Here is a 23574-nt window from a genome sequence, read left to right as displayed (position 1 = left end):
CTGAATTGTGTCCCTCAAAAATGTATATGCCAAAATCCTCACACCCAACACCTCAGAATGTGACCTCATTTGGAAATAGGGTCATGGCAGGTGAAATTAGTTAATATGAGGCCATACTAGCATAGAGTGGGTCCTTAACCCATTATGACTTATGACCTTATAAAAAAGGGAAATTTTGTTCACAGACATGCACACAGAGAACACCATGTGAAGATAAAGACAGAGACTGAGGTGATACAGCAGAAACCAAGGAACACCAAAGACTGTCAGGAAACTGAAGAATGAAAAGACAGGCAAAGATATCTTCTCCCTCCCAGCCCTCAGAAGAAATCATCTCTGCCAACATCTTGATCTTGGACTCGTAGTCTCCAAAACTGTAAAACCATAAACATGTATTTTCTCAGCTACCCTGTTTGTGATACTTTGTTACAGGCAGCCCTGGGAAACCAGCACAATTTTCAAATGCCATACTATTTAGGATGACCTGCAGAGTGGCTTTCCCTCATTGTATAATGATGGTCAGTTTGGGGGCACTGATGGTATTTAGGCCATTTTCTTTTGCCTTTGCATAAAACTTTATGTGTTAGTGGTGGACAATGTCAAGCGTTTGGACTAGGTCAACTCTTCTCTCAGAGTGCAGGACAACTCCTCTGTAGAAAAGCACAACACTTTCCTGAAGCCTTTCCCTTGGAAACTGACCCAAGTCCATTTCCATAAGGGAAGAGAAAACCATGCAGAGCAGTGAGGTAGACCTCCTGGCCCCGTCCACAGAAGCCAGGGGGAAAGGATGCTGCCCAACCTTGGTGTGTGGGTGCCCAAACGTGTGTGGGTTCTTTTGTGGTCATTCTTCAACTTGGCATTTCCTCATCTACCTGCTAGAATGCTGCCTCCCCTGAGAAGTCTCCCAGGGTTTTCCTTAGTCAGAACAATGGTTCACCCTTTGAATCTCAATGAACTATTACTGTTTTCAAGTTTATGTATCATACAATATAACATTCTTGAGACCTGAGATAGGCTTTTTTCCAACACTGGAAACGGAACTCAGGCCCTTGCACATGCCAGGCAAGCACTCTACCACTGAGCTATATCACCAGCCCCACACCACACTTTTTTACTATCTTTTGCACCTAGCAAAATTTAAAACAAAGCCACTGCTATTTAGTTAAATAATAATTTCCCCTGGAATATCTCAGATCAAACTATTTCTAAAGGGATAATTTAGGAATCCATGCAAATACAACATTCTAAATATTTTCATCACAATATGAGCCAGTTAGATTATTATAGCTTTGTCCCAGGATTTTAAATGATTTTTTTCTGGATGGTTTTGGATGTTTGCTTTGATATTTGATATTTGTTATGCTCTTTCTTCTCATTTTAAATACATATTAACTTGCAATAAAAAAAATATAGGAGGTTAGAATATCAGGCCCAAACTCCTCTTGTCTGGAGTGGGGTGATCTGGCTCCCTAAGGGGCTTCTGGTTGGTTGAAGTTGATGATATCCTGTCTTCTCCACCATCTGCAGACTTACTCACCAAAACATGAAACAAGCTGCAGATACAAAACCTACCTGGGTCAAACTGAATCAGTTTGGATGGAGTCACTGTGAAATCTTTTCCAGCTGCAGCTGACACTTGATTGACCTTAAGAGAAAAAAAAAATGTCTTTTTAAAATAAAAATAAATATGCTATAATAGAGAAACATTTATTCTTCTCAATACTAAATGAAACTCATGCTCCTAAATCTGCTTTTAATAATAAATAGCATTTTTTTAAAAATTCTAATAAACCATTTTAGAGGCTATAAGGATCTTTCTTAGATTTAACTTTTTGTTTTTCCAATGATTCAATCATTGGGAAAGCAGAATAGATTTTAAAACTTCATTTTTCTCTTTGTTATGAGCACAGTTTTATTTGATGACCTTCCCTCTACCCCAGCTTGGTTTTAAAATAGAACCTCAATGGAGAGGGAAAGAGAGAAGTGAGAAGAGAGTATACACTCCCAACAACCTGTGTGATGCCCTGGCAGTCTCTGTAAAGGATCTGCAGGCTCCAGGGCTCTGAAAACCTTTAGACCAGATTAACTTGAACAAGTCTGCTCCATTTTCCTGTCTGGATGAAGCTATTGCTCTTCACAGACATGAATGAGAGCTTTGTGGGATGGACAGGCCTGGCAGAGAGCTGTGTAAAGGCAATCCACACCCAGACCCCATGGCTTTAGAGGACTCCAACCAATAAGTCATAAAAAGAAAAACTGCCCTAAACAGACTGTTGACTGTGTCCCTGCTTCACCAACTCCAGTATGAGAAACTAAGCAGTTGATTTTAGGACTCTGAAGTCTTGGGCTTAAATTCCCCCCAGAGGGTGCCTAAATATGTGTTAAGAGTTGTCATGGGCTGATTTGAAAAAGAACTTGTATAAGCATAGGAGGTGTTTGTTATTTCTGTGGATTTTTGAGATGTTGAAGATGGTTAAGAAAGTGAATTAATATATTTTCATGTCTTTTTCACAAAGGAATGAAGTGAGTGCATAATTTAAAACTTTAAAATTCCTATCTGTATGACCTCAGACAGTGTCTCTATTTCAAATCAAAGGCCACCATGTTAATATATGCTCTCCACATATTAATGGGTCTGCAGTAGAAATATTTTGCTGAGGAAGAGTAGCACCTCCTAGACTTCCATTTGCTCTTTGTCCACAATGCCAAGGCTCCCCCTGAACCTCCTTTCATTAGGAAAAGGCAGCCCATTGTACACCTGTATCCGCCATATGCTGGAAGTGATATTTCCCTGCATGGTTCTTGCACGTGCAATTACCTAGTATTTACCACCACTGAGTTTACAGAATCCTGAGAGAAGCAGTGGTCTGAGGCAAGGTGTTTAGAGAAATGAGCCAGGTGATTCAAGTGAGGGAAAACAGCATGGGGTAAAAGTACCTCCTCTTTCTCTATTCCTGGTCATGTGACCAACAAGCTTTTGTGTAAGGTGGCAGGTTGCTCTCTGAATGAAGTAGTCCCTGAAGACTCAAGGACCATGTTTGATGGAGGCCTGCACACTCAGCTGGCAGGATCCTGGTGCTCATTCACTTAAGTACACATAAGATCCTCTGTAGGTTCTTTCTACCTGGCAAGGTGAGTGGCAGTGTGGCCCAAAACTCCAGACTAGAGAATATGGTATTTTCTATGGAGGACCAGGGGATTATTAGAAAGCCATCCAGGTACCTTCTTTCCTTTGCCTTAAGTCACCTCCTGGAAAATTACAGGGCACACACATCAAGTGTTCCACTGGTTTAATAGCAATAAGCTACCAACATACCTCGAAGAGAAAGCACCTGTGTTCACTGGAAAGAGAACACTGAGTCTGGACATAGGCAGATTGAGGTGCACCCTGTCCTAAGGTTATCTGCCTTTGTTATTATAATTGAGATTCAACTGATGCCCTTTTTCCCCCAGGGGATGGTATCAGTGCTTTTTCCATCAGACTGAGGAGTCTTCCCATCAATGCTGTGTACTTTCTTTTCATGCTCACCTTATCTTGATGGGCTATTGCTACGATGACTCCTAAAAACCTTTCAATTCTAGAAACCAGAGGCTGTGCTCTATGTTGATGTCAATGGAAAGAAATAGCAGGTTGATAAATCCAAAAGCTATTACCTGAAAATTCTTCATATTTGGGAGCACCCATATTAATATATGCTCTCCTAATTTTTCATGATTGAATGGCCCTTAAGATGGGCTTAAGTTTCCTGTTTGACTCACCCACTGTGACCATGGAAAGCAATCCTGTCGCATCCTGGGAGATGGCCATTAGGGGACTGTACTTTGCTCTGGGCACACCACAGAATGCATTCTCTATGACTTTTCCTTTCAAACCAGAATTGAGCCCAGTTTCACTAAGTTCAATGCAACCCACTGTGAAATCAAACTTTAAAACTTGAAGAGTATATAGAAAATAATGATCAGATTTCAGAAGTAAACATGTGTTTGGAAAAACTCTATCCAGTAGTTGAAATGTAGCTCAGTGGTACAGTGTTTGCCCAGTATGTGTGTAGTCCCAGGTTCAAACCCTTGCACCACAAAATGAACACTTCTATCTAGGAGCTGGTGAACCTAGATGAAGGTGGGGAGACAAGGAAAAATTGTACTTAGAATATATAGAATAGTGTTGCACCCTGCAGGGGAAATTTTCTCGGGAACTCTAAATTTTGCTAAGAAAATCATCAAAGGCACCAACTAATAACTTAAGTTTTAACTTTGACAATGTGCATTTCAATGTTGTTACCTTTACTCCCACAAAGGCTGAGTCCATGGAATATCCCCTTCTGGTAACTTCTAAGGACAATATGCCCACATTCTCACAGACCTCATATTCAGTTTGTGACCATTCAATATGGGACCACTTCAACTCCAAACTGTACATGAAAGGAAAAAAAAAGAGAGAGAGAGAGAGACAGATCATAAGATATATATAATTAACATCTGTTGAAATTCTCTTCTGACAAGTAACTGAGCCACTGGTTCCGCTTAGAGTGGCAAACATGGTTGATCAATCTATGCCAGTAACAGAAATTCTTTACACATATTTGGTACATTTTAGTTCACGATGAACTTTTACTAATATTATCTTATTCCATCCTTACAGTGATTTTGTAAGCTAGACAGAACAAGTTTTAGAAATTTGTTTTTAAAATAAAGAAACTAAGGTTAAAACACTGCCAAAGTTCCCACTGATACTAATAACACAAAAAGGGACCATCAGTGGTCAAGTTCAAGGAAATACTTATTTTTGGAAAACACACTGATGTGAAATCTCTTATCTTTTGACCTTCCTCATTGGTACAAGATCGGTTTCAGACACAGATCTTTTCTGAACTTGGGTTCAGGTTAATAATGAGTTATCCTTCAGGATATGCCCAGCAATTAAAATGTTCACGAGTTTTGTTACTTTTTTTGTACATATGAAAGTATGTAGGGCTGGGAGGGTAGCTCAGTGGTAGAGCACTTGTCTAGCATGTGCAAAGCTGTGGGTTCACCCTGAGCACTGAAACACACAAACAGACAAACAAAAGATAAAAGAACTGTAATAGAATGTGGCTTGGTGACAACTGTAGTCATCTCTCAATGTGGAATATTGGTTCCAGGACCCTCACCCTCAGCCCGTAGACAACAAAATCTGCAAGCACCTAACTCCCTATGTAAATGGTGTAGTATTTGCATATAATTTTGCCCATCCTCCTGTATTCTTTAAATCATCTCTTGATTATTTATAAAACCTAATATCATGTAAACATCATGTAAATAGTTGTTAAGTCTATTGTTTAGGAAATAAAGAAAAAACACTGTACATGTTCAGTACAGATGCAAATATTTTTTTCTGAATATTTTTGACAAGTGGTTGGTTTAACCCATGAAACTGGTGGGATATGAAGGATCTTCTTCAGGCAATTGAATGAATCTGATAAATAGAAGGTGGTCTTTTTTTTCTACAATATATTTAATGAATCTAACATTTGATGGTTATTATCTTCACTGATCCTTATCAGCTAGAGAGGAACCTTTCTCTCCCACCCCACCCCCCCAAAATAACCCACAAAAAAAACCAAACCTCAGAAAAGATTAGATAACTAGCTCAAAGACCAAAAGCTATGACAAAGCAAATAGGTAGCAGAATAATATTCAAGCATAAATTTGATGCTAAATCTTCTATGTCTCCTCTACCATTTCCTTCTAATTGAAATGTTTGAGCTCAAGCAAAGCAACACGATTTTATTATTACCTTGCAATATTTCCCTTTTTTGGCATGGGAGTACTTGAATGTTTCACTTACACGTTTCTCACTAACCTTGTCCTGGCATTTTTTACTCCCTTTATTTTTATACAACAATACACAGGACATGAGCAATCTTCACCATACCCGTTGTTTTATTTGTTCCTCTTTTATTCTGGAGTTACAAAACCTTTGTGGTCACTTCTTACTGCACTTCCCAAACTTCCAATCAGATTTGAACTTTCAAGTTTAAATTTATTTTTCACAATAGCTTTTTTTCAGAACTAGAAATTCTGGGTGCTACCATGTAGAATATGAGTTCACACATTTCACGGTCTCCCAGGCTTTCCTAGGGCCCACCGACATCAGGGTGTGTCACAATCACATCCTGTAAATAAAATTCACTAGCAATGGGAGGAATAGATGAATTGTAAATAGGGAAGAGGGGTGGGAGGGAAAGGAAGGGGGCAGGGGATTAGCAAGGATGGTGGAATGTGATGGACATCATTATCCAAAGTACATGTATGAAGACACGAATTGGGTGTCAACATACTTTATATACAAACAGAGATACAAAAATTGTGGTATATATGTGTATTAAGAATTGTAATGCAAAAAAAAAGTACATGTATAAAGGCAAAAAAAAAGAGAATAGCAGATTAGGTAGAGGGAAGTAAAAGGAGGGGAAGGCAGGGGATGTGGGTATAAGAAAGATAGTAGAATGAAACAGACATTATTACTCTATGTATATATGTGACTATACGACCAATATGATTATACAATATGAATACTCATAAAAGTGAGAAATTATATCCCATCTATGTATGATATATCAAAGTATATAAGTGCATTCTACTGTTATGTATAACTAATTAAAACAAATAAAAAATTTAGAAAAAGAAAGAAATTCACTAACAAAAGGAACTCAGTAACACTGGTTCATATCTGAGGATCATGGGCCTCAGGGAAGAGTACTGTTGGAATATGGGATTATTATAGGAGGTTCATGCATCTATTTAAACATATATGTTTATTCAGTCCATAGATAAAGAAACATAGTTCCTGCATGCTAGACTTCATAAAATCCTTGACACAAAAACAAGATTTAAAAAAATGTATAATTTTTAATCTTATAAATTAATTTTATTCACAGAATTATCACCGTGTTAATCTTTTTTTGGGGGGGGGGGCACCAGGAATTGAACCCAGGGGCATTCAACCACAGAGCCACATCCCCAGCCCTATTTTGTATTTTATTTAGAGACAGGGTCTCACTGAGTTGCTTAGCACCTCACTTTTGCTGAGGCTGGCTTTGAACTAGTGATCCTCCTGTCTCAGCCTCCTGAGCCACTGGGATTACAGGTGTGTGCCACCATGCCCAGTACCATGTTAATCTTAATGTGATTTTGCCCTGGAAAAAATACACTGACCAAAAACAATGAAAGCTTTTGTATTATTGTACAAAGACTCTGAGAGAGACTGTACTAATGATTAGTGAAGTCTTGGAAAATTTCAAAATGAGATGGTAAACAGAAATCTATGAAATTTATCATACATAATTTGGTTTTCACTAAAGAAATGCAAATTTCTCTCTGCAATCCAAACATTAAATATATTCATATTTATTACATATAGTTTTATATGGAAAACAAGATCTTTATATTGAAAACCTCATTGATATTTGATGCGACTGAATTTAAATGAATCATATCAAACATGAATCAGATCAAGAAGTATAGAAATAAATAGGTATGAAGAATTACAAGATATCAAGCAATAAGGACAGCACAAATGCTAAGAGAAATATGTTGCAAAAAAACTCCTAAAGGACCCCAGTAAATGAGAAAGGAAGAATGTCAGCAAGAGGAATTAGGGGAGAAGACAGGAAGAAGAAATAAGAAGGAAACAAAGGTGGTGGGGAAAAATGAAACAGATAAATTTGGATGGATTTAAGCTAAGTCTTGGTAAGGTTCAAGTGAATTTCAATGTCTGGTTCAGAGAATCCATCCGTTGCTGATTCTCACCAGGACACACACAAATCCATCAATGCCATTCTGCAGATCCAAGAGACCTCAAAGTCTGAAACTAAGTGCAATCTGATTGCTGATCTAGATCCAGAAGGGAATAATTCAGAGTACTGTTTGGTTTCACAGTACAAAGGTCTCAGTGTTTGGGAATGCACGTAGATTTCCCTGATGCACCATCAGAGCATTGCATAATGCTTATAGGTTAAGGTTGTCATTACACAGCGTTCTATTTTATTTTCTTAAAACCATTCACTACAAATAATAAAGCTCTATTGAAAAGCCATGAAATTTAAGCCAGGCTATATATTTTCCAGAAAAAAAAATATTTAAATAGCAAAGCCCTCGTACAGGATATGTGCAACACATGTTTTGAATGCAATTTTTTTTTTTTTGCAATACCGTATCTGAGATCTTTCTATGCTGAGACTGTGATTGCTTAAACTCTAAATAAACACTTGAAAGAAAAATAAGAGATATAGACAATCATTTGGGAATTCTCCCTGCAAGAAGTCAAAAAATTATGTTTAGCATCAGATAAATATCCAGATACAGGAGTCCAGGAGAGCAATCTGGAAAGTTCTGGATGTGTAGGCATCATGTGCATAAGGGTTGGTTCATGTCTTTACATTTTAATGATCCCTTCATTCTCCCATTAACGTTGAGTAAAGCTCATTCTAAGGTCAGAAATAAAAGTTACCAACACACTATATGTGAAACCACATGGCAATCATTTCAAATCATTTAGCAGGAGGTGAAAACTCCTCTCACCCTCAGCACTACTGACATTTTTGACCAGATAATTACTTGTGGGAAGTTGTCCTATGTATTTGAAGATGTTTGATAGCATCCCTGATCACTACACATTAGACACAGTAGCACTTCCCCAGAGTCACAACCACCAACACTATTTTCAGACATTGCCCAAAATCCCTTGGGAGGAAAGTCACCCCCAGTTGAGAATTATCTCCACAAGTAGTTCTGGGCTACTCATCACAATAGAAAAGCTGGTTCAAAGCAAAAGCTAAATTTTGGCCCCCAACAACCACTTTTGGAAATGGAAGACATAGCATGGAGGAGTTGAGTTAAAATTGGGTTAAAGTTTATGATTTTTGGATCCCTTTGCGACTCATTAACACTAAGCAATCAGGTATAAGAAAAGCTGTTTGGACACCCAATTTAACATTTTCACTTATTTGCCAAAGCCTTTGATCCCCTTTATCTTGGCCATCATTTTTTTGGTTGTCATTGTATTTTATTTATTTTTTGGTACAGAGATTGAACCCAGGGGTGCTTAACCACTGAGCATCCCCATTCCCCTCAACTTTTTTTTTTTTTTTTTTAATTTTGAGACAAGGCCTTCCTAAGTTGCTTGCTTAGAGCCTCACTTAGATGCTGAGGCTGGCCTTGAACTTGGGATCTTCCTCTTCAGCTTCCTGAGCTGCTAAGATTACAGGTGTGTGCTATCACATTGACCAACGTTTTCATCTTCCAAAATACACATCATATATAACCTGCAATCTAGTTTACTTAGATACTATGTGTACTCTACAGAAACACAGGTCTTTGGTTCACTGATGCATTCCAAGTCTCTTGCAGAGTGTGTAGACATAATAAGTGTTCAACAGATATATGTTAATAGAATGAAACGATCTTATTTAGCCTACTGTTTCTTAAACTAAGTTGACAATCAAAAATGGTTTTTATTACTTGGAATGAAACCACCATTTGACCCAGCTATCCCACTTCTCGGTTTATACCCAAAGGACTTAAAAACAGCATACTACAGGGACACAGCCACATCAATGTTTATAGCAACACAATTCACAATAGCTAAATTGTGGAACCAACCCAGATGCCCTTCAGTAGATGAATGAATAGGGAAACTTTGGTATATATACACAATGGAACATTACTTAGCAATAAAAGAGAATAAAAATCATGGCATTTGCAGGCAAATGGATGGAATTGGGGGATATAATGCTAAGTGAAGCAAGCCAATTCCAAAAAACCAAAAGCCAAGTGTTTTCTTTGATATGAGGATGCTGACTCATAATGGGGATGGGGAAGGGGGCATAGGAGGATTGGAGAAACTTTAGCTTAGGACAAAGGGGAGGGAGGGAAATGGAGGGGGCAGGGGGGTAGGAAAGATGGTGGAATGAGTTAGACATCATTACCCTAAGTACATGTATAAAGACACAAATGGTGTGAAAATACTTTGTGTACAACCAGTGACTTGAAAAATTGTGCTCTATGCATGTAATATGAAATGAATTGCATTCTGCCATCATATATAACAAATTATAATAAAAATAATTTAATAAATAAAGTCATATGCTAAAATAAATAAAAAATGGTTTTTATTCCCCAACCTTATTAACATCATCTTTCATACAGCTTTTTAAAAAAAATCTAGGCTAGAAGATTCTTGCAAGTTCTTTTTAACCCTGACTTACTCTGGATTCTCTATTACACTTCATTGGGGAGAAAGGTGACATTGATGAAAACATTTCATCATAAATCATGATTTCTCACACACCGTTTTCTAAAGGGTATGTGTCGTTCTCAACATTTGGCAATGTCCGGAGACAGTGCTGATTGCCACACCTGGCAAGAGGTTGGTACTGGCATTCAGTGGGTAGAGGCCAGGGATCCTGCAGTGCACAGGATGTGGTCCCTCAACAAAGAATTATCCCTTCCCAAATGCCAATAGTGCCGAGATTGAGAGACTCTGTTACAGAGCAAGAAATCTGTACTTTCTGATATTTTGTGACCATTTGATTCATTTACATGAAGGAACTGAAACATCTTGGGTTAAAACACCAGTTTGGGATTTGGGACATTAATCTAGGTTAATAAGAGTCTGTGTAAAAGGTACTTAGCCTCTGTATGCCTCAGTTTCCTTACTTCCCAAAGTGTAATAAGGATGACTTCCTACTTCAAAGGGGTTAAATGAACCTCCATGAGTGCTAATTAACTATTAGCTTCTCAGTAAAATGTTTTATAGAAATTGTGGTTCAATTTTTATTACTATAAGTAGATCTTCATTTGTAATCAAGTAGCATGACTTCAGAAAATTAAAATGTTAAAAAATATTTTTCCAAATTTGGTTTAAGATTTTTCAATTCAAAGATGATGCTATTAAGCTCCACAATCTAATGCTTTGAACACCTGTTTTCAGTTTTTTCATTTTCCCTCGATAACGGGGAAACAGTGCTTAGCCAAGAAGCACCATATCGAGTACTCAAAACAAGTTCTTTGGGGGGAACACACCTTGCAACTAGTTATTAGTGTGTGAATATGGTCAGTTCCTCAGTCTCTCCAGGCTCAAGTTTTCATTATCTTAAAACGAGGAGAATTATGCTCATGTCACATGATTATGATTAAAATTAGTTAATATGTATAAAGCACCTGTACACAGTGGGTGCTTAATAAGTGGTATTTTCTTTTCCTTCCTCTGTGTTTTCCTAAGATCTAGTCTAGAGACAATCACATTCTGGCTTGCAGGTAATGGGCAGGCATTAGCAAGCCAATAGTTTCAACCTCTTCCCCTACAAGGTGTTTCATAAAAGCTGCTCAAACATTACAAAGTTTGCCTGATAAAAATTCCTTTTTACTTCTTCCATCCCTTCTCTTCCCAAGCCAAGAATGAATATTAGAACAGCCAGGATGTAGGCTGTTAGAGGGAGGATGGGAATCACAGTGGAGAAGCAGCCACAGAGTTACCAAGAACATCAGCATGGATCAACAATTCTTTTGAAGTTAATTATTTTCAGTGGGCACCAGGAAAAGGTTTACATGGAAGATACATTAGGAAAATTGTGGTCTACAATGGTATTTTCAATGAGCCATGTGAGTCCTGCATATCTTAGTTTGGGGATCCTGCAGATCATCTTAGAGTTTGACCTTGGACTAGAGAATACTCAAGCTTGTGAGTGAGCCACACTTCAGTGTGTGTTCTTTGAGGTCTGCAGGGCAGGGTTTATTTTCATCTCTGTTAAGTCTTCCCACGACCTTGGGATAATCTTTTGAGCCGAATTTCCTTATTGCCCTCACGTGATTGTGTTTTGTAGTTTAAATGAGACAACACATGTGAAAGAACCTAGCATAGCACCTGAAATTTAGGCTCATAGCCAAATCTAAATCTTTAGGCAAACCGCCCATGGATTTCAGTGTTATTAAATAATTTCTATTTACAACAAAGTATCTTCCAAATGTATTTGATAAAAAACTTGTTCCCCAGGCTTTTCTGGAGAGGAGATGGGGAATGGTAGTTCCATAGCCTGGTTAGGTTGAAATCTGCTACATAATGATACCCCTCTCTCAGGGATTCCAATCCATGCAAACATCTTGATGATTCTGGAATGTGGTGCAGTTAAATTAAACAAACATGGAAACTAGTCAGCTGGCAATAACTTGATTAATTTCTCCTAAAACAACATTGCCCTATATTTGTAAAATAAAATCTCGACTGATCCTTCAGGACTGACACTACATAGAAATACTACAATAGCATAACACAGCATTTGGCTTATTGATTAATAATCATATGACTGTACAGACTGTGAATCACCTCAGAATCAATTTCTAATTAGAGGTGAACTTTCAAATCCAGCAAATGTTTCCAGAATACTTCTTTAGTCAACTGAATTAACACGAACACCCACACGAATTAACAACAATAGTAAGCATCACCCCAAGTCGCATTTGTTAAGGACTTGAAGTACACAAGAGACTTTCATATATTTTATCTCACTTGTTTCCTCTAAATTGTGGTATTGTCCTGTTTTACAGAAGGTAACTAGGTGAATGGAAGAACTAGAACTCGAATTCTGTCCTTCAGCTCCAAGTCCAGTGGTTTATTATCTATTATCTATACCATAATTCCCAGGGATACTTATAATTCATATTTAAAAACGAAAATAACCTCGACAGGTAAGAATTCTTTCCTTTCTTGCTGCCTGGCCAACCAATGTCTGCAGAGAAAGAAGGGCAAGGGCAATAAACCTCCTGTTGGATTCCCTTAGTCATATTAGCAGTTGTTAAAAGTGGGCAAGAAGTTTGTTAGTTAGCACAGTGGGAAAACTGTGCACTCTTAAGCCACACTTCCTGGGCTGAATTCCAGCTCCCTCATTCATTAACTGCATTAAGCTGGGAAAAGTCACTTCCCGGCTCTATGCCACAGTTTTCTCATCTGTATGTTGGATTATAATGGTACCTAGCTCAGGTGGTTATGGTTATTGAATGAATAGCATGAAATAGAGAAAAAAAATTACAAATGCCTATGACTTACATTGTACATATAGCTAGGCTCTTGCTGGTTGTCTTGAGAAGATAAACCACTATTCAGAACATTGTTTCTTATCAGAAAAATGTGCACCAACTTCTAGGAAATATTGACTTAAAAATGAGATTGGGGAGGCCCCAAATATTCCAGTAAAAAATTGTAAAGATAAATACTGAGTTCTACCTCCTTCTGCCCACTCTAAAGAAAATAACCTAAAGTGCGTCAGAATCAAATCAAAGTTATTTCTGTATTTCTCCTGGGTAGACGTATATTGTAGCATTGGTTCCAATCGTTTAGATTTGAATTAGAAGCATCTTCAGCATAGGTACATGAAAACTGATGCCCAGCACAAGCAGGAGACTCTTTAAAAGAGCCTCAGTTAAGATTATCATTGCACTAAGTAGATTCTGCTGATTCTCACATGACTTTTAGGGTTATTTTAAAACATAAATCATCCTCAAGAAGCAATGTCCTTGGTAACAACAAGGAATAAAAAGGGCACATGGGTGAAACAATATCAATCTACTGCCACTGCTAGGGAAAAAAGATTACTATCTACATTATATTCACATGTGGAGGACAAGAGGTCAGCAATTGGTCAGTGACAAGTCTGAATTGATATTATGTTTTTTGAGTTAAACTATTAAAAAAAATGTTAAAATCAAATAATGCCAATTTATCATTTTTGGAATAGAATTTTTTAAAAAGTTTTCTTAAGAATTACAGGATTTATTTGGAGTTGCAAATAGTTGGTATGCTTTCTTTAAAGGATGTGATACTTGTGGAGATCTCTTGGCCTACACCTGTAATCCCAGCTATTCAGAAGGTAGAGTAGGAGGTTAACAAGTTCAAGGTCCAGCCTGGGCAATTTAGGGAGAACATGTCTCAACCTAAAAAAAGAGATGGGGATGTAGTTTAGTGGTAAAACCCCCAGTAGCTATATATATATATATATATGTGTGTATATATATGTATATGTGTGTATATATATGTATATATATGTGTATACATATATATACATACATACACATACATACACACACACACACATACATACATATATGCACACACACATATGAAATTTATATAGAATATATATAATGATATGAGGAATCCTTTCTCTTAGGCAAAGGCATTTAATGGGGAGGGGGGTCATTCATTTTAGTTTTATAACTTAAGGAATATATTTTAATTTCAGAGGCCAGGTCTTGCTTGTTCACACCTATTTCCCAGCTTTATATGTGCCTGGCATATACTAGCCACTTAAAAAAAGTCTGTGGAGTCTATAAATCTGGGCGAGGAACTGTACTTTATCAGGGAAATGGAGATGGGACTATGGGAACGCAGTTAAGGGCACCAATTTTTCCTACCAATGACTATAGAGACCTCTGCTGGCAAATGTTGGAACTGCAATTCAGGATGGGGAAGAAAAAGAATGAAAAGTGAGAAGGGTTTCTCAGTTTTCTTCTCCTCCTTTGATCATATTTTATTATAAAGGGACTATAGAAGAACTGTACTCATGTGTAGTTAAGTACGTCTAAGATATGATGAATATTAAAACAAGAATGAATAACAACTTTTCTTCGAGGTATCTGGGAAAGGCATCAAATAAAAAAGGAAAAATCACACCCAAGAAGTAAACTGACCATTTTATGACCATGTGCCAGTTAATCAATCATTCAAGGTCTATATTCCAGAGAAATCTATAGTAGGAAACCAGTCTGTGAAATTACTATAGCCTATTAATCTTGCTAATTCTGAGAACTTGTTATTCTTAGCATTGTACATTTTATATACTTCCAAATGTCACTTTATACCCAAGACTATCTTCCTCCTCACTATCTTACCTGTAGTAGACTTATTAACTTGTGAAGGCAGTTTAAAGTATTGGTTTGGTTTCATTTTGGGTGAGACAAGATGTTTGGCCAACCCTTCTTCAGTGCTTCATTCTTCCCTGTCGTAGATATTTTAGGCGACTATAGTTACTAAAATGGTCCTAGAGTGACCTCTGGCTGCAGGTTTACACATGAGCCAGCAAGCTCAGCCCTGGATACCAGCGAACTGGCAGGACAGTACCTCTGTGTGTGGAAGTGTTGTGCATTTCCACACACAACATGAATGACACTGTACAACTTGCCTTTAATGTTTCCATACTCTGTGAAGTTATTAGCTTTCCATTACTAGGCAGTAATCAAAAGAAATTTCCTTCTCCAAAATTCTATGAGCTTATGAAATGGTCTATCAATTTATGTTCTTGGATTGTGTTTGAAAAGATCATTTCACTTTTTTAATAAGATACATTTTGGATATTTCAAGCAGGACTGTTGAATAATCAAAAGAATTTACATTTGAGGAGTGGCAGAGTTCCCTGTGGGGTCCATGATTTGAAATTCCACAATATCTGAATTTACTTCCAAAGATGGGTTTATGATGTAAAGAATGGTCTTACTGTATAAGTCCTTTTGGCTAAATTTCTCATGGATAAATTCACCTACAAAAAGAGAAATCAATAAATCTCATGGATAATCATCAAAACATTACATTAGAGCTGATAAAACTGTACGACTATTTTATTTGAAACACAGCTTCAGAGATTAGCCAAAGTACATTGAAAAAAATAAGTAACATTGCTGCAACCTATCTTAAAATTCAAATGCAATGAACCCAAATTAAGCTTTACATTTACTATTCTCCAGAAATATTTGCCTTTAAAAATATAAAAATATTGGGAAGGGTAGCAGGAAGATGTAGTAACAAATATCTATAATTCTGAAGCATCCTGTTTAGTTATATATTATGATCATTGTCTTCATAAAGTAGAAATAATATACAATACAGAAAAACTGTTAGGAAACTCATTTTTTTAAAGAACACATATCATTTAGAATTCATGATAGAATTAAACATTAGTTACAAATATGAATCTGGCCCTGGCACTGTGGGTTCTTCTGAATATATTACAGTCTGGCTGTTAAAAAAATAACTATAAACAGCAAACAGCTGTATATCAGTTTTTGATTCTCCTGTCAAGGTGAATTTAACTTCAAACCCTCTTTAGCACCAATATTGATTTATAAGCTGCACGTATCAGTAAGCCCTGGAGAGTGTTTACCAAACAGACCTGCCCTTAATTAAATTACTCTCCAGTCCTGCCAGCCACTGGGTATTTCAAAATGGGCAGTTAAAAGGATTAAGGAAGCCAGTACCTGTTGTTGTGTTCTCCAAATGTCCGTGTAGTGGGCCTCGTAAAATCTTAAAGATTATCTGATGGTCCTCGGTGTCAGGGTCCGATGCCTTCAACACTCGAGAAGTGATGTAAATCCCGTAACAGCCGTTTTTCAGGAGTCCCACTTGTGAAGGGGAACGCAAGAGTGTGATCCGAGGGGCTATTTTATCCAAATGCTCCACCTGAATCATCAATAATTATGTACAATGTTATCCAAAAAGGTTTCTCACCCCATGGGCTGTAGGGCTTTCGTGGTCCAACAATGACAAACTCAAATTTCAGATTGCTCATACTCATTTGTTGATTTCTGCTAAATACTATAGTTCACAATATCCTCAGTGAATACCACAGTGTCTGGAACAAAAGCCAAGTTTCTGCCAAGCTAAGTTTGTCTAATGTCTGACTCTCCCACAGGATGTAAGTTGCATGAGGGCAAAACACCATGGCTCAAGGCCTGGGCCATACCAAAGCCCAGGGAATATTCATTGAACAAATACAAGAATTACATTGCTTACTTAATATTAGTACAACAAAAGGATTTCCACATTTTTTCAGTGTTCAATGATTTATAGAAACAGTTATAAAAGTTCAAGAATACATAGATTTTTTTAAACATGCTTTTGTTCAAATGGTGAAAATGTTGAATAAAAATAGAAATACCATAGAATTGTTATGGTTTGGATGTGAGGTGTTCCCCAAAAGTTCATGTGTGGGACGATGCAAAAAGGTTTAGAGGAGCAATAATTGGGTTATGAGAGCCTTAACCCAATCAGTGAATTAATCCCCTGACAGGATTAACCAAGTGGTGACTGGTGGTGGGAAGGGTGCAGATGGGGGAGGTAAGTCATTGGAGGTGTGCCTTTTGGGTGCATATTTTGTTATCTGGAATGGAGTCTCTCTCTCTGCTGCCTATTCATCATGTGAGCCATTTTCCTCCACTACACTCTTCCACCTCACCTTGAGCCCCAAGGAATGCAACCAGCTGTCTATAGACTAAGACCTCTGAAACCATGAGCCCCCAAATAAACTTTTCCTCCTCTACAATTGTTCTGGTTAGGTCTTTTAGTCACAGCAGCAAAACAACTGACTAAAACAATAAGAAAATTGTGAAAGTGATTTTTTTCATACTTGTTTCATTGAGAATGAGGACCACATGACACAAAGTAGTTTGGTTTTGTGAGGACGTGGAAGGGGGATCCATCATGAGTGGGAACAGGAGCATGTGTTCTAACTCTACAAAGGACTTCGTCCAGGTGTGGTGGTATGGAGCTCAGTCCATCTTGCAAATGACCGTGGTCGTTAAGGATGAACAGGTTTGGATAAATTAACACAAATTCAACATCAGTACTAGAAAATGGGTACAAGAGTACTACCATCATTCAACCCACTCCTAATCTCACAATTCCTGATTTTTTTTACCCCCAAATGATACTACCATAAACCTTAGTTCACCCTAGTGAACCAAAGAATTCATGTCAATGGTAACATCCTACATAATCTTGTATATTATGATAAGATGAATAAGTAATAATAAGTTATTTTTCAGTTTTTGAGAGAAGCTCCCACCCCCATGATGGCCAGTAAGAGAGATGGCTCATGGACAGAGTGCCATGTAAGAAATCCTCGAAGACAATCAAGAGCTGAATGTAGGATGGTTGTTTTAATTTTTTTGATGTCACATTTTCTTTAAAAGCAAGTATTAAAAATGTAATCAATGCTTGTTGTAGTGTTTTGTTTAAAAAATAATAATATCTGAACCTTAGTTACATGGTCTCCTGTTGTGCCTCTGGGCATTCTCAGGCTCAAATATACCCTAGTCTTATTAAACTTCTGGCTTCTTCAAAAGCAGGTCTTCTGGATCAGTATACCAGAAGCATTTTTAAATGCTGGAGGGCAAGACTTTTAAAACAGGCTACATCCCATGATAACTTGTGTTGGATTTATGAAAATCATCCCACCTATGCCAGAACCATAGACCACAAGGCAGGCTCCTTGCTCCTTTCTCCTTCACCCCAAACCCTGTCCCCCTCTATAAGAGGACTACAGGTTGCATCAATATTGGTTGATGGACATGATGAATGTTAGGTTATGCCTGATGGTATCAGTCAAGTCCACCTGTGGTTTGCATGTATTCTTGCCCTCCATTACCCAGGTACCACCATAAAAGTTTTTCACTCATGCTTAGTAGATTTATTTGGACTAATTCATCACTCAGTGGCAGTTGAGTTCATATTGTCTCAGCAGAAAGAACTCTTAGAGGCAGCAGACAAGGGTGCCATCTCTCCACACTGCTGAAAGGGCCAGTCACTTCCTAACTGCGTTACCACTACTCGGAGAGACCAGGAGCTTCATAGGCATTTGGGAACAAAGTATGAGGCTCTTCTCATGAGGCTTTTACACATAATAATACTGTTTTTTCAAGGAAAACCTTGTTCTTTTGATGGAAAATAAGCCTTAAAACATATATCCAATATTTTTCTATCAGTAATCCACAACTTCCAAGAGATAACTCTATTATAGCAAGGTCCTTAAAATAAGTTGCTGGTGTTGGGAGAGACCTGATTTAAGTTCTGGTACGTTCCTCAAACTCTACCCCCCTTTTCTATCTCTTCTCTGAACTATAGGAAGTAACTCTTATGTCTGCACACAGAATTTATAACTCTTATAAATCTGCAGCCAAACAGACCATAAAATTATTCACTGTTGCAGGTGACACTTCTCAAACTGGAGTGGAAAGTGAGAAATCAAGAAAAAGATACTAATGACCCAAAGAGTGGGAAGAGACTAATAACAATTAAGACATTAATTTAAAAATAAATGAAAGCAATGGTTTTTAAAAGTACAACTTACTTCTCACATATTGTATCAGTGACATCAAAACCTTCTCTTCTTTCCCAATACATCATAATCTCCTTACATTTCCCAGACCTCCCTCATGCCAAAGACAATCTAGTACCTACTCGATGTTATCATGATTCCCTGCCTTAGATAGAGACTGTGAAGGTTAATTGTATGTGTCAACACTGCTGGGCTCTGCTTTAGAAGCAATTAATGTTTTAATCAGTAGACTTTTGAGTAAAGCAGATTGCTCTCTGTAGTGTGAGTGGGCCTCATCCAATCCATTGCAGGCCTTACAAGAAAAGACCAAGTTCCTGCAAAGAGGAAGGAACTTGTCCAAGAGCACCCTTGGACTCAAGGCTGCGACATAATCTCCTGCTAGAATTTTTATCAGTCAGCCTGCTCTAGGTATCTTGGATATGCCAGGCTCTGCAGTAGCATGAACCAGTTCTTTAAAGGAGATCAACCTCTCTCTGTGTCTCTCTCAGACTTTCTACATGTATCTATATTATCTCTATACCCATAGATAAAGGTATAGATATGTGCATACTGTGTATCATTTATACACATACACACAAACACACACAGTCTATTCTGTGTTTTATGGAAAATTCTAACTAACATAGAGACTAAAGAGCACGGAAAAATGATTATTTTACTAGTCAGAGAGTACTCTGAACAAAGAGGCAAAATTATATATATTTTGCCATTGGTGGAAGTGTGTAGAAAGGGGTGAACTCCACCCAAGGAGGGTAGATTCCAGGGTTGCAGAGCCAGAACATACTTGATGTGCTTTGATTAAAATAAGAAAAAACACATTGTACCCTTCAGGAAGTATTGTAAAAGTCAACAAAAGTGGAGGTATAGTGCCAGAGAAAGAACACAGAATTGGGGATCAGAAAGACTTGAGGTCTTTGTATGTATTGGATCAAATTATTGAACTTCTGAACCTCAGTTTCTTCATCTCTAAAATGTAGATAACAAAGCATACTTCATAGGACTTTTATGATAACCAAATGAGATTCATGTGAAGTGGGTCTGATCTTCAGTTAACAATAATTGTAGCTGCTGCTATTATTATCTTCATTATTGTTGTACAGGTAATAGCAATTCTGTCTTGTAAGTTTTCATATGTTTAGTTGAAAACAGAAGGCTGGGGATATAGCTCAGAAGTAGAGGGCATGCTTAGCGCACATCAGGCACTGGATTTGATCCTCACTACACATTTGCACATGTGTGCCTGTGCAAGCACACACACACACACACACACATACACATACACACACACAGGAAAACTGTAAAATGCCAGTAGATGATATGGACCAATAAGCATCGTAATAATAGCATAGTTATTCATGTTTTATAACTGAATATCAAATATGTTTCAGGCAACATGCTAGTTCCTTGGACACCGAATCTTATTTAATTCCTATCACAGTGCCGAAGGCATGTTTTTCAAGGAAGGAAAGGTAGATCCAAGAGAGCTAAAGAATCTTTAAAAGTCACACAACAAATAAGTGATAAAGCAGGAATTCAAACCTAAGTTTGTCTGACTCTGAGGTTCATGTTTTCGTTCCTTTCTATACTACTGCCCACTCCTAAGGCCAGTCCCTAGGCCATATACAGGGACCGCATTGTTTTAGTCACATTAATGTGCCTGGCATACTATAGATGCACAATCCATATCTGACTGGAAATGGGAAGGAAATAAGGAAATAAATGTTGAAGCTACTTTCCTCATATCCCTGCCTGGGACTGCACAATTGCCATACTTACCTGAATGGTGAATGGAACAGGCTCTTCTCGCACCCTCCCATCCACAACAAAGCCTTGGTTTGTCCTATCTGTGGCCATGAAAGTGAAGTGGTCAATCTGGGAGCTGCCTCCAGAGTGCTGATAGGCCACATTCCCGCTGTCCACATCCCACTGAGTGAAGTTGTGTCGAAGCAGTACAGTTCCCCGCAGGTAGAGCTGGCCATGCTGTGGGAGCTGGATCAGGAGGAAGGTGAGGTTTTCGGCAGGAGTGTCAAGGTCAGTCAGCTGGAGGAGGTCAGGAGAAAGCAGGCCCATGGCCCCCTCGGCCAGCCTCATCCCCTTGTTCCTGGTGACCACAGGCAAGGCTCTGTCTACAGTCTCCAGTGTGATCTCAAACACCCCGTGCTTGGTCCACAGTCCGTTGCTGACGATGAATCTGGCAAAGAGAGGCAAGGCAGCCTTCAGCATGGATTCTTGTGTCACCATCTACTGGAATGAAATGATAATAATACACACCTTTACTAAAAGATATGTCGTATTGTAACTCATAAGAAAAATCAAGGACAGATCTTTCAGAAGATGCCTTTCTATCATTAAACCAGTCGCTGGGTAACACATAAATTGACCATTCTACGACCAAGTGTATTTTCTCAGAAACTTTGGTGATAGATTCTTGGGATGGAAGAGGTAGGCTTGTCACTACTTAGTGTTATTCCTTGTCCCAATCAGGAATTATACACATACAACCAGACCCATTATAGGAGTTTTAAGGGTATACTCACTTTATGTAATTAAAATTTTGCAATTGTACTTTTTCTTGGAAATGTTAATAACCTAAATTTTTAAGACTGAGAGTTGGGGAACCAATATAATGAAGAGCTGAATAGACGGAAATTGCTTAACTCATTCTATTTGTGTTTTCTTGGTAAATCTCCTAAAAGAAGAGCACATTAATCAGACATGTAATCTTACCTAACTCATTTCCCCTTTCTGGTTCTCATTTTCCCTCTTCCATAAATTTCATGGAATGAATCAGATGATCACCAAGTACCATTCAACTCAACAATAATATGAGAGGTGATTGTTTCTTACGGTTTGAATGCTCTTTTTAAAATGTGTAGAAATCAGAAAAAGAATGTGTAGGAGTCAGAGTAGACAAGGATTTTTTTCCCTGATTAAAAGAAAGATTCAGAAATTTTGTGGGAAATCATGAGGAAGGTAAGAGATGGACTGGGACTTGAACTCATATGTTTTGATCAACACCCTTTGCTCTCATAGAGTTTCTAATAAATGCTGGTTTAGCAATCCACCAAGAAAGAGTTGTGGCACCTGAGAACAAATGCAAAATTATAATGAGAAAGCTGAAAGGATACACCTTCAAGGTAAGTCAATCCTCTTATAATCTTGGTCTTGTGATACCGTAATGTGCTTTTGTGTATTTTGATCACTAAAACATACCCTACCCACTGCAATCAGCCTCACAATCATACTAATTTAAATGATCTTTATAACATTTCAATGTAGTATTTAAATTTCAAAGAAAATCAAGTACCATAAAATTATACAAACAAACCACAATATTAAAACTCCAAAAAGTTAGGAAATCAGTACTATCAGATGAGATTGACAAATGTACCATAGACCAAAGGAATGTATTTAGAATTAATCACAGACCTGTATGTTGTTATGGTTTGGATCTAAAATGTCTCCCAAAGAGGTTGGACTTGGGGGCTCTGACTTCATCAGTGGATTAATGGATTACTGGAAGGTGAGACCTTATTGGAGGAATTAGGTCACTGGAGATGTGCTGAGGAAGTCTCTCTCTCTCTCTCTCTCTCTCTCTCTCTCTCTCTCTCTCTCTCTCCTATCCTGAACTGGGCAGCTTTCCTCTGGCCGTGTCCTGCCATGATGTCATGCCTCACCTCAGGACAAGAGCGATGGGATCAGCTGACCATGGACTGATCCTAGAATAAACCTTTTCACCTTCAAGTTGTTCTTGTCAAGTATTTTGGTCACAGAAATGACAAGCTGACTAACACATACATCTTATTAGTTTTTCCTCCATGTACAATAGTTAGAAATATTCATGAAAGAAGGATACCCTCTTATGTTTACTCATGTAAAAATCTTTTAAAATATTGTACTATAATATAACATTAAATTATATAAAACTGTCTTTAGCAGGGTTTTTTTTTTTTTAACTAGAGAAGACGTGGGTTATATTTGTTTTACTAACCTGGCAAATATGACTAACAAATTATTCTTTGCAATTATGTCTCATCCTTCAGAGTTTGAGGTTTGTTGCTTTAATATATATATTGGACTTTTATTTTTATCTGATGAACCTCTATTTTTATTTATTAATTTATATGCCGTGCTGAGAATCAAACCCAGTGCCTCACACTTGCTAGGCAAGTGCTCTACTACTGAGCCACAACCTCGCCCTGTTGCTTTACTTTTGACTATGATGGAACCTGAAACCAAACCAGGAGAGCACAGCAAGTCACCCAGCCTCCTGTATAGGAGTCCAGGAGAAGAACAATTCGATGAAAAGTAAAGAGAGAGGAGGCTGGCTGAGTACAGATTTTGCTTTGAAGGCTAGGCTAAAGTTTTTGAGCTTTTAAATTATCTAGTTACTAAGACTGCTTACAAGGAAAACATGTGATACACAGAAAAA

At 37.8% G+C, this 23574-nt stretch overlaps 1 protein-coding gene across 8 annotated transcripts in view; it reads right to left on the bottom strand.

Moving 5' to 3' along the window:
• Frem1 (FRAS1 related extracellular matrix 1) overlaps positions 1–23574 on the bottom strand; it is a 170360-nt gene that overhangs the window by 20778 nt on the left and 126008 nt on the right. For 4 of the 8 annotated variants that reach the window (XM_015502585.2, XM_048783940.1, XM_048783941.1 and 1 more), the window contains 5 exons: positions 20919–21333; positions 16285–16486; positions 15425–15569; positions 4283–4412; positions 1573–1645 (listed from right to left, as the gene is read on the bottom strand). In XM_015502585.2, the coding sequence (XP_015358071.1) occupies positions 1573–1645; positions 4283–4412; positions 15425–15569; positions 16285–16486; positions 20919–21333 (965 nt within the window). Of the gene's footprint in view, positions 1–1572; positions 1646–4282; positions 4413–15424; positions 15570–16284; positions 16487–20918; positions 21387–23574 lie in introns of those variants that run through there. The other 4 variants (XM_048783945.1, XM_048783946.1, XM_048783943.1 and 1 more) reach the window with 4 other exon arrangements.

The sequence above is a fragment of the Marmota marmota genome, unplaced genomic scaffold (genome assembly GCF_001458135.2).
Source record: "Marmota marmota marmota unplaced genomic scaffold, marMar, whole genome shotgun sequence".
In the NCBI taxonomy this organism is placed as follows: Eukaryota; Metazoa; Chordata; class Mammalia; order Rodentia; family Sciuridae; genus Marmota; species Marmota marmota.
Note: the sequence above shows the minus strand (reverse complement) of the source record. Positions and strands in the feature narration are given on the sequence as shown.